The 19,175-nt window shown below is 38.2% G+C and overlaps 1 protein-coding gene across 1 annotated transcript; it reads left to right on the top strand.

Moving 5' to 3' along the window:
* The first annotated feature begins 1,689 nt into the window (after positions 1-1,689).
* On the top strand, positions 1,690-18,078 carry ptpn1 (protein tyrosine phosphatase, non-receptor type 1). The gene is made up of 10 exons (XM_022763385.1): positions 1,690-2,036; positions 3,991-4,081; positions 5,398-5,498; positions 7,464-7,562; positions 7,671-7,808; positions 8,098-8,307; positions 8,562-8,723; positions 8,916-9,076; positions 9,729-9,988; positions 17,516-18,078. The coding sequence occupies exons 1-10, from the start codon at positions 1,980-1,982 to the stop codon at positions 17,560-17,562; spliced, it is 1,326 nt and encodes a 441-aa protein (XP_022619106.1). The 5' UTR covers positions 1,690-1,979; the 3' UTR covers positions 17,563-18,078.
* The last annotated feature ends 1,097 nt before the right edge of the window (positions 18,079-19,175 follow it).

Genomic DNA, 19,175 nt, shown 5'->3' on the forward strand with positions numbered 1-19,175 from the left:
GCACTTTTATAATGCAATTTCTTGCCTTAATTTTAAGTCATTCAGGATCTACCAACAGTGTTTATTGTAATCACCAGGTTTATATGCCATATGATAGTAACACAAAACTCCTTTTCATATACAAACTTGACTTTGGTCTTCTTCCTTTCCCAGCAGTAGCACTTTTTGGAGGGGTAACTATGTCCATTACCTCATAAATTGAGTTTATTCAGTTTATTTGAAGCTGTTTTCTGCATAAACACAGCAGCATTTCTCCTGTCTCAACTTGTTTGGCACACTCAGGTTTCTTATTGCTTCTATATGTCCATGTGTTTAATCCCTTTTTGTTTCAGTTTGTTTTTTAATAACTGTCAAACAAAGATTTTATGATCCACAGTATCAATTTGAGAGCAGGCATCAAAGTCCCAGTCTATTTCTACCAATCATTCTTCTTTCCTATTTTGCCACGCCTACTTCTGGCTGGATCTGATACATTAACCTTTGCCACTGATTTAGTTTCAAATTAAAAATCTGGTTTTCTGCTCTTCTTATTGGTATTACCAACTCCACTTGATTTGCTTTTCATCCATTTTTGCAAGATGATCTACTGTTTCATTCCCTTGAATGCACATGATCTGATAATCATAAAACACTGTACATCAGTTCCTAACCTAACAGCTCTGCAAAGATGATAATGCTTCATAATGACTATTCTGCCAGAAATTCTTACTGTGACAACAAGATTAGACCTCTTTTTTAACACGATACTGTTACGGTACCTGCAGTACTAACTAGCTAACTTAGGTACTGCAGTATCTAACTACCTCCTAAGGGGATTCTTCTTTGTAAGAAAGTCTGGACTTTGCCCTTCAAGTATCTCCTAAACAATAAAGTAAGATAAGTCCCTTTTAGACTGTACATTGACTCTCTAAATCGAAATGATGAATTAATAAGTCAAGATATGACTTGGACTTAAAAAAAACAAAACAAATTAGGAATTAAAGTTAGCATTTTGATTTTCTAAAGTAAGGGGATTCTGATAAAAAGTCAAAATTATGATGAAAAGTCAAAATTCTCACTTACTAAATGAAAATTATGATATACAAAGTCAGAATTATGCATTATTCAAAATTATAAGATAAAATGTCAAAATCATTACATATTAGTTAAGAATTATGTCTTAAAGGTCAAAATTATGAATTAACTGGTCAAAAATTTGACTTTGTAAGTCAAAATTGTGAGCTTGAAAGGCAAAATTGTGTGCAAAAAGTCTAATTCTTAAATCAAAAAACTTTTAATCTAAAATTATAAGATTAAAAGTTAATTTGGATTTGGCCTACTAAACTTTGAAATGTCAAGCAAAATAAAAAATAATGTGGGCTTCCAAATTTCAGAGATCAGTGGTATCATATATTTATTTATTTATTTTGCTATGTTATTATTATTTACTTGGCAGTTTATTTAGTGTATTTTTGCTTTACTTGCATTATTCTCTGTCCCCTGGTCAAAAGTTGTGCATCACACGTTATTAAATAAAGTATTGAAAAAAAAAAAGTGAAAAAAAAATGCCTTCCGCACCTCCTCTCTGGTGTCTACAGCCGCCACAAAAATGGTGAAGTGTGAAGTGACTCTGTCAAACAAAGTCACATATCACTGCCTGAAAAACACCTTTAAAACCTATTTCACTTTCAGAGAACCCGCAGAGGAACATTGTCTGTGAAAGAAAAAAAAAGCACGTTTTGCAGTTTTTTACCACCCAAGGACAGCAGTTCCTCGCTGTGGGAGGAGCCAGCGGCGTGTTTCCGCTCAGAGCAGGCCGACAGAGGTTACACGGTGATCTACGCAGCCGTGCGGAGAAATCACCGAAGAAGTGGCGGAACAGTTGTTTGTTACCGAGGAACACTGTCAGACTAAATTTGTTGGAGCATTTGTTGTCCACATCGGGGGAAGAAGAAGAAAAAGAGGAGGAGGAAGAAGGAGTGGCAGCTGGACTGTCAGCAATGGAAGCCGAGTTTCGGGAAATCGATGAAAACGGGAGCTGGAACGGCGTTTACCAGGTAGGACCTATCGGTAGATCAAGGTGGGAACGGACCGTCGGCGGAGCTGTCACTTTTAGGCCAAATGGTTTCTACCGCACAATGAGTCTGCAGCATTTCTCTCTTAATCAGCCTGCTTTAGTTTAGTCCGGGTTCCGCCTGCTCGGACCAGTCCGATGATTGATGAGTCTGCCTGGGTCTCAACCAAACACTACATCCCATCACTGATCTGCTTCATTTGTCTCATACTAACTGTAGGTTTAGTGTCCGTGTTTGTTGCACATGTTTTCACACAAATATCTCAGCTTTCAGCAATGATGGAGGAAGTACTCACATCTTTTACTTACTCAGACTGAATACTCCACTACGAGTAAAGGTCCTGCTTTAAAATGGCAAATTTAGTGATACAAGCATGTAAGTGTGGTCGTTGGGGGCTGCTACTAATGATTATTTTCATTATTGATTGTTTTCTCCATTAATCGATAAGTTGTTTGTCTATCAGAATATGCCCATCACAAGGCCAATGTGACGTTTTCAAATGTCTTGTTTTGTTTGAGCAACAGTCCAAACCCCAAAGATATTCAGTTTACTATCGTGTTTAGCTTCAAAGGTTAGTCGATTAATTGATCAGTCGATCGTCATAATTGGCAACTTTTTGGAAAAATGAAAAATCATTTGTCATTTTTGAAGCATAAAGTATATGAAAATATTGTTTTCAGCCTCATAGTCATTGACATTTTCAGTGATGCAGAAGATATTTTTTTTTTTTTACCTTTTCTGACATTGTATAGACTAAATGAGAAAATAATCAATCATTAATGAAAATCATCCTTAGATCCAGCCCTACTTTCACAAGAAAACCAGAAAATATTCACATTTTAGAAGCTGGAACCAGACAATTTTGGCTTTCTTACTTAACTAAAATAACTCAGAGAGATTAGCCAACTATCATAGTAGCTGCCGATCAGCTAATCAATCAATCGAGTAATCATTGCACCTCCATTAATCAGCAGAATGTACTTTAAGTATTGAAAGTTAAAGTGCTCAGTGCAGAGAAATGTCCCCTGTGACTGATTTACTGTCATTTATTTATTAGATTATTATTATTACTCGTCCAGTAATGTTACTTCTGTTTGTTGAGGTGGAGCTACTTTTTAACGTTTTACATTGGGCTGCAACTAATAATTATTTTCAATGTCGATTATTCTGCTTTGCACCTTTTTTATTTTTTGATTAATTGTTTAGTCTATAAAACGTCAGATAACAGTAAAAACTGCCCATCACAATGTCCAACAACCAAGGTGATGTCATTAACTGTTGTGTTCAGCCAACAGCCCAAAACCCCAAAATATTAATTTCATCATCAAAGACAAAGGAGGAGCTGCAAATCCTCATATACAGTTTAAAAGCTGGAGCCATGAAATGTTGACATTTTGCATGAAAAATCACTGAAATAATCAGCGTTATAGTTGCAAATTGATTTTCTGTCAGTCAATTAAAAGACTGTTTCAGATCTACTACTACAGACCTATCCAGTTTCTTGCACAAAATACCCATTAACTACAGCTCAGTGTAAATCATCTGATATTATTATATGTTTTAAACAGACCTGTGTGTGCAAACATGTTACACACACACACACACACACACACACACACACACACACACACACACACACACACACACACAAGTAGGACACTTTTTGAGAGTTGTCATATAATATCTTCAGTATGAGAAGATGACCGCTGGTCAGTTTTTCTGCAGAATTAAATATAGGAAGGAACAACACGACCCCCCCCGCCTCCACCCCAACCCCCCAACCCCACCCCTCCCTAGATTTTTTTTTATACATGCTTGGATTCTGTTTTAGCGCATGGAGAAACAACCTTCATTATTAATGTTGCATCAGACTTTTAATGTGACATAAATGTAATGTTAATACAATGCTATGTATATATCTTCTATTCTGTCACAGGAGATTCGTCAGCAGTCATGTGACCTCCCCTGCAAGTTTGCCAAATTACCTGAAAACAAGAGTCGGAATCGTTACAGAGATGTTAGCCCATGTAAGTTACCAATTTCATGCTTCAATACACTTTACTCAACAGTCTTAAACACTTAGAATATTTATTTAAATGAATGACCACTTGGGACTCTTTGCATAGTACTCCGCCCACAGTGTTGGGTCTGTTCTAACATCAGCCAATGGTGACTTACTCTTTAAAGTGAGTCCTTCCACAGAAATACATGATATCAGGCATAAGTACTGTAATAATCATCTCAAATTACACTGTTTTATTATTACACAACAGGCAGAACATTGAATCACCATGGAGAGACTAATGTAAAAAAGGATGTGACTTCCAATTCATATTTTTTGTCAGCACTGTGTATTTATGAAGGCTATCAGTATGGTGATAGTACATGTAGCTAAAGCTACAGAAGTCCTGCAGGAGATCAGGCTGGCAATATCATAATCATCCTGTTAAAGTTGTTGTTATTATTTTTTTTAATTTTTTTTATTTTATGAATTTAGATTGTTGTGGTGAGAGATTAGTTACATTTTATTTTGTTTATTGAAATATTCACCTTGAATATTAAGGTGACGGTGCAAATTAATCAACATTTAGCAGCATCAGTGTAAATGTGCTGGAGCTATACAGCTAATTTTTACCCATCTTCCAGACACAACCAGATACTGACAAATGATAAAAATAATTAATACAGCCCACAGTTGTAGATTTTGTAGGTTTTGTTTTATCTAATTTCCAGTGTTTTTGAGCTGTCCATCCTGTGTTATATTCACTTTGTCTCAGAGAGGCAACACCTAAATACATTTAATTGTTGTTTTATATGTTTTATATCTTTTATGTGATCACTGTTCAGTCATCCTGCCTTCAACTACTGATGTGTCTTTCTCTTTTTGAAAAGAGTTATTGTTCAATAAAATAATTTTCTGTGACATCACAAACGGTCCAGCAGCTGAACTGTGCTGAACTTTGTGGTTTCCTCTCTTTCACACTGAATTAACTATGCAAATTGGGCAGACCGGGTTGCAAATACTTACTGCACTTACTTAATTTTTTTTTCTTTTTAATTCACTTTTAACAAGATGTGAAAATACGTAAACTGAAACTTCTTCACACTGTTTACTTCTTAACTAAGATGTTTGACTGGGTGTCCAGAGAAGTCGACACCTCAGTATTGAAGCCAAAAGCTAACACCTGTGTTTTGTTCACAGACAGACGTTGCCATTAGTTCTCCACAGCTGTGTTGATCTGAGAATTGCATTTATACTCCCCTGGGGGTTGTGACATATGAAAAACACATAAGCACGCAGTATTTACATGAGTCTATTTTTTTTCTTTTTCCTTCTCCTCAGTTGACCACAGCAGAATATGTCTGCAGCTGGGTACAAATGACTACATTAATGCCAGCCTAATAACAGTAGAAGAGGCACAGAGGAACTACATCCTCACTCAGGTAAGTGTGGAGATGAAGAGTCTGTGCACTCCTTTGGAAATGTGGCTGCAGCTGGACAGTGACAATCGTCCTTTACACACAATTCATACCCGTTATTTGTAGGATATTATGAACAAATACACATGGATGGAAGCATTGTGTCATTAGCAACGGCGTAGGTTTGTCTTCATAAGTGTGTGAGGATACGACTGTACTGCCTCCAGGGCATTTTATATATATATACATATATCAATCTAGAAAATAACTTATTATGATGAAATTGTAATGTAAGCTGTTGCAGTATGAACGCACTGATCTTAATTCAAATAACATTTAGTGTCTGTGATAGAGATACTTTATGTTAGATAACGTAGCCCCTCTTTAGCATTTATAGGCAGTATACACTCAGTTAGACACACTTAGCTAAAACTAATGCAGTCTAGTACAACAGTCCTGCAATGAATCTTTTATATATAATATAATATGTATGGTTATAATGTGGTTCTGTTGTGCTGTATTACATGTTTCTGTTATTGAGCCTACCTTCATTGATATGTGTGTGGTGGATAAAAAAAATGGAAACACCCTTCAGTATAATACAAAATAGGTCACAGTACCACAAAGTGCATCCTCCAAACTAACCACACAGTTGGATCAACACCGCTCTGAAACAGTTTCAAAACAAACTGAACATTACAACCTTCATGAATGGAGGATATATTGCAGGATTGTTGTATTAGGCTGGATTAGTTCCAGCTAGGTGTGTTAATGTGTTTGCCAACAACTATAACTCTGAGGCTCAGGTATAAACAGATAATGAATGACACTATAGTAAAACACAGGTGTAATCATATGTAACGTGTCTTCATAGGAGAAGTTATGACAAATACTGTACTTTAATAAGAACTTAAAATGCCCTCATAGCTGCATATAGCTTCATTACAGTGTGTTATGAACCATTTATTACATGTGTTATATCCTGCCTAAAAATGTTAAAAAAATTGACTTTTATTAAAATGTTATGGATAATTTCAAATCCAATATTAAATCATAGATTACATTCATTTAATTTAAAACTGTCACAAACTGGACCGCAAGGCCGTGACAAAAGAGGGAGACGCACACAACCCAGCCAATTAACAGATGTTTTATTTTATTTTATTTTTTTTAAACAAACAAATAAATCTAAGGGCAACTTAAACTAACAATTGTGTGTGTGATCAGTAAGAGCAGCAGTGTAAGTGGGTGCATGAGTGGGTGAGTGCAATGTTGTATGGTGCAGCGACACAAACCAAACGCAAAGCAAAACCAAACGGGTGTCTCAGGGAGGAGAGAGAACCAGAAACTGAGCTCCGACACGGTTTTAATAGGAGCACTGACACACAAGGCCCAGGCGCCGACGACCCACTGCCACACCCACCTCCAGTACCTGCAAAGAAAATGGCCTCACAATCCAAGCAACAGGTACACGGGGCAGAGAGGGTCTTCACAAAAACGTTGAAAGTGCTTTTTAAAGCCATGAATGTTGCCGGCAGTCTTCCTCTCAGATCAGCCGTGATGAAGCCTGAGAGGCAAAACACGGTGCAAAAAAGAAAGTCCATAAATCACTTGCTCACAAAGCTCATTGTAGTGAAAACATGGTACCAGTTAAAGGCAAACGTAATTATCGGCTGCTCTCGTCTCATCTGGATTTTGGCGGCTGGACAGTGAGAGGACGGCGCTCAGGGATTAAATCAAACAAAAATAGGATTTTGAAAACACAACTCTTGTGGAAAAGTCACACTCGGTCATTAGTACATAACTGAAGTTTTGAAACGGATGTATGTTGAGCTAGAATATGAAGGCAGCAGACTGATGATTTAATATGCTCTTTTAAGAATAGTATGATCATTACATTATCAAACGCCTTGCCATAATCTTTAAATTTCTGCTCTTACGTAGTGATACTGAGAATAAAACCCGGTGTTCTCTGTCATTCATTCTTAGGGACCCCTTCCAAATACATGTGGCCACTTCTGGGAGATGGTGTGGGAGCAGAGGACCCGCGGTGTGGTGATGCTGAACAGAGTCATAGAGAAAGGCTCTGTAAGCAGTGGTTTCTTTTTTCCTCACAGTGTCACTTCTTAAGCCCACTGCATTGCTCTCCGCCTGCTTGTTACGCTGTGTGAAATGTGCACTTTCATTTGGTTTTAGGTTAAATGTGCCCAATATTGGCCACAGAGGGAGGAGAAGGACGCTGTCTTTGAAGACACCAATTTCAAGCTTACCCTCGTCTCAGAAGACATCAAGTCTTACTACACAGTCCGTCAGCTGGAGCTGGAAAATCTGTCTGTAGGTTTTCACCTGTGGTGTTTTTTTTTTGTTTTTTTTTTTTTAAGGTGTGTGCACAAGTAGACATGGTGTCTACAGTCTATTAAAGCATGTTCACAATTTTTTAAGTCCTTCTTAGATCAATAGTTGATAATCGGGCGCCCATATAAACCTTGAAACAGGTTTTACTTGCTGTAAACATTCCTCCTGTTCATAATAGCAAAGGCTGAATCAGTCAAATCAAGTGGGGATGTTCCAAAGTTTGTTTTGTACAAAATTACAGGTTTTTCTATTTGATCTTCTTCTGTAGACTCAAGAGACTCGTGAGATTTTACATTTTCACTACACCACCTGGCCTGACTTTGGGGTGCCAGAGTCTCCCGCCTCCTTCCTTAACTTCCTGTTCAAGGTGCGAGAGTCCGGGTGCCTGAATTCAGACCAGGGGCCAGTGGTGGTGCACTGCAGTGCTGGCATTGGTCGCTCGGGGACCTTTTGTCTTGTGGACACCTGCCTCTTATTGGTTTGTACAGAGCTCTGCTATTGAGAAATCTTGATGTTAACAGACTTTTATCTATTGCACCTTTTTCCCATTGACACAGTACAGGAAATTAGCTTGCACTTATCTAGAAGTACAACAGTAGAATGAATCATTACAAGCAACCAGTGACACATCAGTTCCTGGGTATAATATTTTTAAGCTTAAATGGAATGCATCAATCAAGTGCCTAAAGCTTAAGATTCTTATGTGCTGAATGTTTTTGCTGTTAAATGCAGATGTCTATCCGTAAGGACCCGTCTTCAGTGCGTATTCGCGATGTGCTGCTGGAGATGCGACGCTATCGAATGGGCTTGATTCAAACAGCGGATCAACTTCGCTTCTCCTACCTCGCTGTCAATGAAGGTGCCAAATACATCAAGGGTGACACATCTCTGCAGGTAAGTCCTTCCTCTCCAGTCTGCTCTTTGTTCTTCAGTGACACATTTGCAGATTAAAAAACTGCACACGCAACATTGACTATATTTTGCCGCGAGAAATAAAAACACATATGCTACAAAACTACCAATTTTCTTCATTTAATATTAAATATTTCTGCAAATGCTCAAAGAGATTTTGTTTTTTTTCTGCAGGAGTCATGGAAAGAGCTCTCGAACGAGGAAGACGATCCTCCAGAGTTCACCCCTCCTCCTCCTCTTCCTCCTCCCAGAGACCCTTACAATGGGAAAGTTGAGCCATCGTTTTTCCCTGAAAATGATGAGATCATCCAACGCATTGAGCCCAGGAATCTCGGGTATTTATCAGAATCATGCTTTTGAAAGATTTTGTCTCAGTTTTATTTATCGTCATTGGTTGAAAACAACTTTTAGTATGTGTTACAGCTGTTCGAAAACCTTTCGTTAAGCACAAAAAAGTGAAGTTTTTGTGCCATGTGCTGCTTGTTAAAGGCGGGAAACAGTTAAATGGAGTGCAGGCGATATTATGAGGCAGCAGCTACTGGCAGGGCTTAAGGTTTAAGTATTGGCAGAGACACTACAGAACGATTTCTGTTTGGATTCAGCCACGGCAGGCCAAGTGGAATGTGCGTTTATTAGTATGCATTGTTTCCAGGGCTGATGCTATACGTATCCATATTTTCTTTTCTAAACATTAGCAAGCTAACTTTAGTTGTGTTCAGTTAGCTATGCATCTCTTACACTTGGCATTCAGTGGGTGTAAACATTTAGCAACAGCTAATATCCATGTATGAAGCGGTTTGTGTGGAGCAACACATCTTAATTTGGTTTTAAATTCAGTAACTCGTTACACAGTAAGTAGGCTATGTTTGAATTTTGAAGAGCTGCTGCATCTGGCTCGCACCTCGTCTAATGAAACCAGAACAAACAAACAGACTCTACTCTCCTCGACTCAACTGTACTCTCCTCTTATGTTCTTTCTTCATTTAGGTCCTCACAAGAGTCGGAGCTGCGTAAGAGGAACGTTGATGCTCCCCAGCCTCCTCCTGATCATGGTGAACTTCTCGATGGCCACATCGGAAGCCAAGATCTTACCTCCAAAGCCCCATCCAAATCCCAGCAGCAGCAGCACGAGGCCCAGGAGCAGGAGGCGGTCGAGGCAGCAGAGCAGCCAAAGGAAAGCTCTCCTGTGCCGGGGACTTGGTCTCCTCTACTAGCCAACGTGTGCCTGTGCACAGCGCTGGCTCTCAGTGCGTATGTCTGTTATCGAGCCTATTTCCACTGAAGTCTGTCCTTCCTCCTCCTTTTTTTTTTTTTTTTCGTTCCTCTCTGTCTCTCCACTGATGTTGCAAAGTGGACTATGCTGGCCAATCAGCCTGCTTTGAACTCTGGGTTTACTCTGCGAGTGAGTGGATTATTTGGACTTGAGCAGATTCAGGTTCACTCGTTTCATTTTACAAATGCAGTGGGAGGGGGCGACTGGGTGGGAAGAAAGTCTTGCCCCTTCTCATAACCCACCCAAAACATTCGTTCAGTATGTCATCTTGGATGCTCAGGGCCTCAGTTTTTCAGGTGTCACATCTCAAATCCGAGACTCAAAAATATAATACATATCGCGGTCAGTAGAGGAAAAGGGTTTGTTTTAGCTCCCTTGTTCCGTGAACCAGGATGAATGGCCTGTCAGCCCATTTTACATGTGTCTCCTCTCTTATTTACCAAAATGACATAATTGTATGAGTTCTTCCATTTCATCTTTTTACTAATGTGTCCGTTATGATTTCACATTTTCTCTCTTTTGCTTACACAAATGGATCAGAAATTACAGATCCAGATCTTTGACCAGCCTGTCTGAAAATATGCCAGTTTGGGACGTAGCAGTTAAAAAAAAGAGAAAAAAAAATAGTTCTTTTGTTTTGGGTCAATATTAAACCCAACAGTAAGTTGAAGTATGTAAAAGTAAGAGGAAAGCAATCGTGTGCCCATTAGATAAGAGATGCATGCTGGGGTGGGCACTGAATTGTTATCTGTCCTCACTCCTGGCCTGTGTATAGCTGCAGGAGGCATGCTGGTTGAGTCCATACAGTATGCTTGTTTTGTGTGTGTGTGTGTGTGTGTGTGTGTGTGTGTGTGTGTGTGTGTGTGTGTGTGTGTGTGTGTGTGTGTGTGTGTGTGTGTGTACGTACATATGAGCGAGTGGTAGTTATCGGAGCTTTCTACTGATGCTTGAGTTAAATCTACTCAGTGAAAAATATTAATATAACATTTACAGGATGTTAAATGTGAGATATGTAGACTGGGTTGCCTCCTGGCAACTGACCCCATCACCACCCCCACCCTGCGTTTTCTCTCCCTGGGAGTTCAACAGTGGCACAGAAAAGTCGTTTTAAAAACAAAATGTTGCAGGAACAGGGTGATATGCAACTTTCTCCATTTGCCTGGCATTCTCAACTTGACTTGGGAATAATATTGACATCTTGAAGTGGCTTTTTTGCTAGTTTGGGAGAGCAGCTTTTCAGTCACAGTAGATAAAAAAAAAAAAACGTGTGGAGGCTGTTCATGCCAAGAGATTGTGTAACATAACCTGAAAGCAGCTGATACATGTTGTAAAGTAGTGTGTGTTCAGTCAGTGGAGTTATGCCAGCTTAACGAACGGAGACACCCAGCTATTTTTCGCCAGCAATACAAATACTTAATAATGTGTCACCCTTTACTTCAACAAACTCTTGAGTTGTACAGGTAGTCGTGGATTTTGAACAAACCAAAAATCAAACACCAGCACAGGGATGAAAACAATACACTGTAGTAATGATCTGTTGTGTCATGGCGTGGCCCTGAGCTGGCTATATTGTTTTGTATGATTGTCTTTTTGTTTTTTGTTCTTTAGCATGCTGCATTCGTGAATCAACAGGTTTGTCCTAAGAAGAGATTAGTTAAGCTGCTAGCGTTCAGTTTACCTTTGTGACTCGACAAAGTTCAGTACTTGAGTCCAACAACTGTACCTTCCTTTAGAATGTATAAATGTCCTGTCCAAGGACACACCCTTATTAGATAAATATATTTTTTTCAAATCAGGTTTCAGTGTGCTGAGTTTTTTTTTTTTTTTTTCTGCTTTAGCGAGGGATAAAATCTCAGCACCTGTGCAGCCATTGCACCAGGTTTTCCTGTTTTTTCTATACTTATGCTGAGCTCAAAAACATGTATTTTTTTATTTACATTTGTTGTGTTCCTTTTTAAATAAAAAAAAGTCTACTGTTGTATTTGTTCTGGTTTTTAAGAACAGAACCTCATTCTCAGTCTTACTTCTGAACAATGATTATGGTAATAAAAGATCACACAGCACTGTGTTTTTATCTTATTTTCAAGTCAGTAGTATGAACAGAAAAATCAACTGTTGGTTTTGAATCAGAAAGCACTAGAAAAACAGACTGTGTCACAAACTTTTATTTATACATTTCTATTTATTTATTCATAGGTACAGTAGCTTCCATTTTCCAGTTGTCTCAATGAGCTGATGTTGACATTTGAACATTTTGAACTATGAATGTATTTTCTCCTGAAAGTGTCTTTTCCACTTTTAAGTTTGTCATCAGTGTGAAAAAGTTGTTAAGATATTGATTTTGGGCCATTGTCTGTGGCCTTGTAGAAATAAGTGGTCAAACAGAAAAACCAGACAGTGGGAGCCCATAAATGGTTCTTATTGTTTATAACTGATCTGAAAAATGAAAAACATTAGAACATGATTTAACAAGAATTAATAATTAGTTACTATTAAATTAGTTGAATTAGTTACAACTAGTAAACTCTTTTCAGAGGATGAAACATCTGCAGTGATCTCAGAAAATCTTGTCTTCTTATTGCGCAGACAGTGACGTGCGTTAAATACACCACAAGGTGGCTCTGTGAGACTGTAAAACTCACTGGCTCTTGGCGGCTTTTCTCAGTGAACATGGAACCTTGGCTTCTTGTTGCAGCCCACTCTTTCCTGTTTTCTGTGTCGTACCTGGGTTTTCACATCAGTTATGTTTTATTTATGGTGAACTGGAGTCAGAAGCATTCCTCTATTGGCAGACCATACAAAATCTGAAGTTTGTAAGGGGACAGTGGTGCTGCACGCCACAAACATTGCTCTCATTTTATTCAAATTCAGATTCTTCCACTTATACAAAGAGTACAAAGATGCTTTTCACCTTCCTTAAATTCTAATATCTATTCTGGCCGATCTCACCACAGCCATTACTGATAGACAATTATTTCTCAACAGCCTGTTGTGAAAACACACCCAGTTCCTTTTTAATACATCGTCACACAAACTCTTATGGTTGATGTACAAACTGTTCCACAACACAAGACCCCAAGAGTGAGTTTATAGTTACTTAAGTGTAAAGACCATCACAATGATGGGGAGTAAACACTACAGGAAGGGAGAACATGTCTAGAGGCATATGCATTGCTTGTGCGAACTCCACCGCTCGGGTGTAGCACAGATGATTTGGCAAGAGTCTTGGCTAGAACTTCCTGTTTGGGAAATAAGAGGCAGGCACTGGTACGCGGTGTCCAGGAATGCAACTTAAACAGTGAGTGAGTAATAGCACTCCCAGCCACCGCTCTGCTGACGTCAAGCGAGCAAGCAAGCTTGAACAAGCTTCAGTAGGAAAACTACAATCAAGGTGTGGGGCCGGAAGTCATCTTAAAGCCACAGTTGTTTCTTTTGAAACTAAAGTCTGTCTGATCTGACAGTGCAGTCATGACTCATGCTGTTTGTGGTGAAGACTTTTGTCATTTTGCTATTATAAATAAGTGAAATAGTATTTTGAATGTATGTCATATCTATATATGTCATCTACCAGGCCTACGCTTTTTTTTAATGTTTGTGATTTTGGTGAGAAATTCAACTTCAATTTTGTAAAAAAAGAAAAAAAAAGTGGCTTGAACAAATGTCAGAAGTGCACTATGGTGACTCTTTACTCAGCCTAATTCTGCACAATGCTGACTCCACATTCACAATCGACCAAAAAGGATATCTGCCCTGCCCTGCTGACTCTTCCAACATGTGTCCTCAGTTTAGTTATTAACCTGGAACTTCCCAATGGCTGGCCAGCTGTGAGGGTGGGTGGGACGATCTTTGACTGTAAGTCTCTTTTGTAGCCTGCAGATCATTTTCGCAGGGAGCCGAGCAGGGATCAGGAAATTCCTGAATACGAAGGGAGTCAGGTCTTTCCAAGCATGACTCTGCAAAGTCTGAGTCACCATACACACCAGCACTGTGCAATGGAAACTTGATAGCAATAAGTGTGAGTACACTGTCAGGTGTACCATGTCTCTTCATGCCCTTATCATTTCAAAACTTTGCCAGCCAGGGGGGAGGGAATGAGACAGCTTTTAGTATCGACCAGTGCTGGAATGTAACTCACTACATTTACTCAGTTACTGTACTTGAATACAGTTCTGAAGTACTGGGACTTTAGTTGAGTATTTCCATTTCATCCATCTTTATATATTTACTCCACTGTATTTCATTACTCAATTACATTTATCTGGCTGCTTTAGGTAGCTACCAGTTATTTCTAGATTCGTAATGTGCATTAAAAACACAAAAATATAAAATTCACTGTTAAAGGAATAGTTTGAGATATTTTGGGAAACATGCTTATTCGCTATCTTGCTGAGAGTTTGATGAAAAGATTGATACCACTCTTATGTCTACATGGTAAATATGCAACTAAAACCAGCAGCTGGTTATCTTAGCTTAGCAAAGAGACTGGAAACGGGGAAACAGCTAGCCTGGTTGTGTCCTTCTCTAAAGCGCAGTGATAAATATATAGCTTCAGATTAATCTGTAGAAAAACCGAGGTGTGAAAAACAGACGTCACTGTCACTGGTCTGTACACTTTGGTTTATGTATGAGATGTAACATGTTAATTAGGGAGATTTAAAGGTGCTGGTAGGTGGATTTTCTTACCTTTGGTGAGAGCCAGACTAGCCTTTTCCCTCTGTTTTCTGTCTTAGCTAGGCTAACTGGTTGCTAATGGTAGCTTGATATTTAGCATACAGATATGAGAGTGATTTTGGACTCTCTGCAACAAAGCAAATGGTTTTTCACCTTTCACCTGTCAGAAGTCTACCTCCCCAATTGGACCTAGTGACAATCTGGGCGAAATCATCTTCTAGGCTACTGATATTTTTATTTTAAAACTTGGCTAAACAAATCTATCATTGGTAAAGACATTGCAGTTAAAGATTTACAGTTTACACAAACGTGGTGGCAAGAAGAAATAAAGGTAAGAAATAAATAATAAGGGGCGTCGCGTAGCGCAGTGGGTTACGCAGGCGCCCCATATATAGAGGCTACAGTCCTCGCTGCAGCTGGCCCCCGGCTCGACTCCTGCATCGGACGGCCCTTTCCTGCGTGTCATTCCCCCTCTCTCTGCCTCCCCATTTCCTGTCTCTCTACCGTCCTGTCAATTAAAGGCACAAAAAGCCCCAAAAAATAACAAAAAAAAAGAAGAAATAAATAATAAATTTCATTCCGTCATCCCTCAGCAGATAATTTGAACTTCTTGCCTTGTAATTTAAAGTTCTTAAGGGCCATTTTGTCAGCAAGTAGTGAGGCTTTATCATCATTGAGCAATCAACTATCAGCCTTAGATTTTAAACTGGAACTGGTTGTCCTCTTTCTCTGACAGTTTTAAATCTACCTGTGAGTCATTAGATCTTACACAACAAATCATTTGTATTTCTCTTCCTTCTTCCCTATACCCAAAGGCATGCCCCAGGGTTCAATACTAGGACCACTGTTATTCCTTATAGGCAATATGTAAATAACCTTTGTGATAATGCTACATTCGAGATTTGTCTCAGCTGCTCAGGGGGTTGAAATTGAAATGGTCAAAACATATTTAGGTTTTACTTATATTTATTTATTTTTACTGATCAAAACCTGTCATTTAAATCACACATTGAAAACCTTGTTTCTAAGCTGAAACTTACTTTAAATTTCCTTTTTAGGAATAAATCCTGCACTTTATTATGGCAGCTTTTTATTTTTTATTTTTTTACTTTCATTGGATTATGATGATCTGCTCTTTATGACTGCACCTGACCACCTGCATACTGTATGCCATTGTGCTGTATGTTTTATTACTTCTGCCAGGCAGGTTGTGTTTTCACCTGTGTCTGTTTATTTGTCACTGAGCTGATTTGCGCCAAACTTGGTTGAGGGATGGGGCATGGGCCAGGGAAGAACCCACAACATTTTGTGGGAGATCTGGATCATTTAATATGAATTTGAATTTTATTTTCTCTTATTTGTGGTGTGTGTTGTTTGTTGTTTGTTTTTTATTATGACCCTTCTAAAAAGCAACATCTAGTTGAGGCCTCTGGTCAACAGCTGTTAGTATTTCCACCAAAGACAAAATTTCCCTTCTAAACTTCTCAGATAGTTTCATGTATATAACAGTTCAAGGCCCAAAGAGGAACAAGAGAAAAACAATCTAAACTTCTGATGGTTTAACTTCAAAAAAGGTAATTTAATACAATATTTCACAACAAAAAAGAATTTAAAAAGTACAAAAATGTGCATAGTTTTCCTACCACATTAATCATCTCACAACCCCTCAGATTTCTCTTGTGACTCTTTGGAGGGGCCCAGCTAAACTAAGGAACTGTATATAACTAGGTCAAAACTAGGTCCAATTCAACAAGCTACAATAGTAAAATGCTAAATATGTGTTAATGCATCAGTATGAATCTAATAATGTGTCTTAAACATGGCATTGTGTTATATCTAATAGCTTATCAAATATCTGCTTTTCCTAATGACGCAACTTGATTGATTTTAACTCAAATGGAAAAACACTGTGTTGTTGTTCTCATTAAACTGCAGTCTCGCAGTCAGAGGCTGATGTCTTTGGTTACGTCTGTTGAGACATTCACCCGTGAGCAGTTCCTGTTCCTGTTCCTGTCCCCTCGTCTGCTGCTGTTGAGGACCAACCGTCCGACACACACACATTGATGTGACATATAGTACCTCGACTGTCATAGCCATGCATGTAGGTCATAGCGTAAATACAGAGGTTGGAGCTGGTGCTTCCCCTTAGTACGCTTCAAGCTCCCGCATCCTTCCTCCCTGAACGCAGCAAGAAGTGATGACGTCGACGTCGACACATGGTCAACATGTAAACAAAGTTGGCTGACCTGCCTGCCTCACCACAGATGTCACCACAGTGTTCCTTTGCGTCGCTATTGATGTTTTCATCACAGCAACAGCAGAAAAACATGTCAATTTGTTACAACTGCCGTGTGTTTCTGAGCGTCACAGTGATTCTGCGCTTGTAACACCAACCTTTGCAAATGAAGTGAAAGGTAAAATGTGTTCAACGTGATCATTGTCACATAGTCATAGTGTCAGTGGTATTGTCATTCCTCCCACCTTCGTCAACGCACCCTACTTCCTGTTGCATAACATGTCAAAGCTCACACATCATTAATACTATTAGATCTAGCTGGTATCTGTGATTTTGTGAGTGTACAGCTGAGAACCTACAGCACATTTTGCGGCTCATCAACAAAACAGTGTTGTTTCATTTTTAAAATATTCTCCTGCAGGCTGTCTTACATGCAGTCACAGGACCAGAGGAAACATTTCCCACAGATTTGTCTTTCTATCACTGATCCAAACTCACATCTGTCGTCTTTTACCAAATTTTTGCCCTCTCAGGCGGGGCTACCTTTCATTTCAATTGCAATTACCAACCTGAATGTATCCTTTTCACCTGCAGGATTGTCCCACAAATTGGAGATCATCCATCTGTCCTTCCTTGATTGAAAAAAAACATCAACAGTTTACAGTAACAACCCTACTCGTGCAGGAGGACAAATTTCACTTCCATAATATTCACAATTTCCGAAGTCTGGTTGTCAAAATAAAACAGGATGTCAGTTTAATTGACCAGTGTGTCAGAGTGTCTGGTAATCTAGGAAAGTTTTAGATGTGAGCTTTGAGGAACAGTGCCATAAGCTGAACTTTCTATAATGAAGGAACTTTGGCACCTCGAAAGATAGGTGGGGCATCTTCCTTTTTCTGGAGTCATGCCATAGTGAACTACAGAAGAAATTACTCTATGTGTATGTGTACTCTATTTGTATGCTTGTAGGAGCCAGCATGGTAAAGGTGTATCAATGTTAGATCAGTGTTGGTTTATATCTGATGAAAACTGATTTGAATGACTTTCTTGGTTTGAGGTGACACTGAACTCATACCTGCAAAACTATTGAAGATTGATTGTGAAAATGTCACAAGTTCATTTGTCTTTCTTAAATATAGTGCATAAAATATAATCTTTTCTTCAGTGGTGGAAATATGATACTTTTTTACTCTACATTAAGCTTCATTTATTTGACAACTACAGTTACTTGTTACTTACAAATACATATTTTTCACACAAGTCATATCATCAGCTTGTAAAATTTGATGCATTGTTATAGATTAAACTATCTAAAAGTAAGTAAAGTTATTTTATTTGGTTAAACCTCAACCAGTGCTGGGAAAGTTACTTTTGAAGCGCAATAGGTTAAAGATGACTAATTACCCTGTTAAAATAGGGTGAATTATATTACATATAATGGTAAATTGATGATTAGTAATGACTAATTATTTCATCAATGTAATCATCAAAGTAATGTAACTATTATATACTATATATTTCATTACTATTTGATTACTTTTCAGTAACATTAACTTAGTCTGTTTGCACGCTGTAGAAATACCAGAACCAAATGATCTCTCCAAGTTAATATTAAATAAAAACACAATTCTGAATAAAGTTAGTGAGTGGTGTTAGATCTCTCACCTATCTATCACCTATCTGAACCATGCTGTACACAGAGATGCCAAAAGAAGGCGTTGCTGCACAGCCAAAAAAGCAAAATGCAAAGCAACAGAATGAATGTCATATTCTACATATCAGCTTTTTACCAAAAGGAATTTATTCAGATGGAACCCCCTTTGTAATCAACTACATTTTGATTAGTAACTTTAATTTAATAAAAAAAAAAATTCTCAGTAACTGTAACAGATTATACTTACACTTATTTTGTAATTTTATTACTTTATCCCGTTACATCCCACACTGACCTTGACCAAATTTAACAGTAAAATGATATTTATCTATTAATGTATCCATGATAGTCATACAATAATACATTGTACATAATACAAGATATATAATATACTCTACTTAAGTACATTTTGCTTATAATATTTATGTACTTTTAGACTAAATACGGATTCTTATTGTAATGGGATGTATTTGCATCATGGTATTGCTACTTTTAAGTATGAATATGTCTTTACCACTGTTTTCCTTTATCAATAAATTTGAATATAAAGAAACAATGAGAAAGAATAAAATGTCATATAGTGAAAAATGCTCATGGAAA

This window comes from Seriola dumerili, unplaced genomic scaffold, assembly GCF_002260705.1.
Source record: "Seriola dumerili isolate Sdu_G_001 unplaced genomic scaffold, Sdu_1.0 BDQW01000468.1, whole genome shotgun sequence".
NCBI lineage: Eukaryota > Metazoa > Chordata > Actinopteri > Carangiformes > Carangidae > Seriola > Seriola dumerili.

What these genes read in the sequence shown, in the direction of transcription:
- ptpn1 (XM_022763385.1), top strand. Translation starts at nt 1,980, where the DNA reads ATGGAAGCCGAGTTTCGGGAAATCGATGAAAACGGGAGCTGGAACGGC. An exon ending in GGAACTACATCCTCACTCAG is followed by an intron (nt 5,499 to 7,463) that starts GTAAGTGTGGAG and finishes ATTCATTCTTAG; the next exon opens with GGACCCCTTCCAAATACATG. An exon ending in TGGACACCTGCCTCTTATTG is followed by an intron (nt 8,308 to 8,561) that starts GTTTGTACAGAG and finishes TGTTAAATGCAG; the next exon opens with ATGTCTATCCGTAAGGACCC.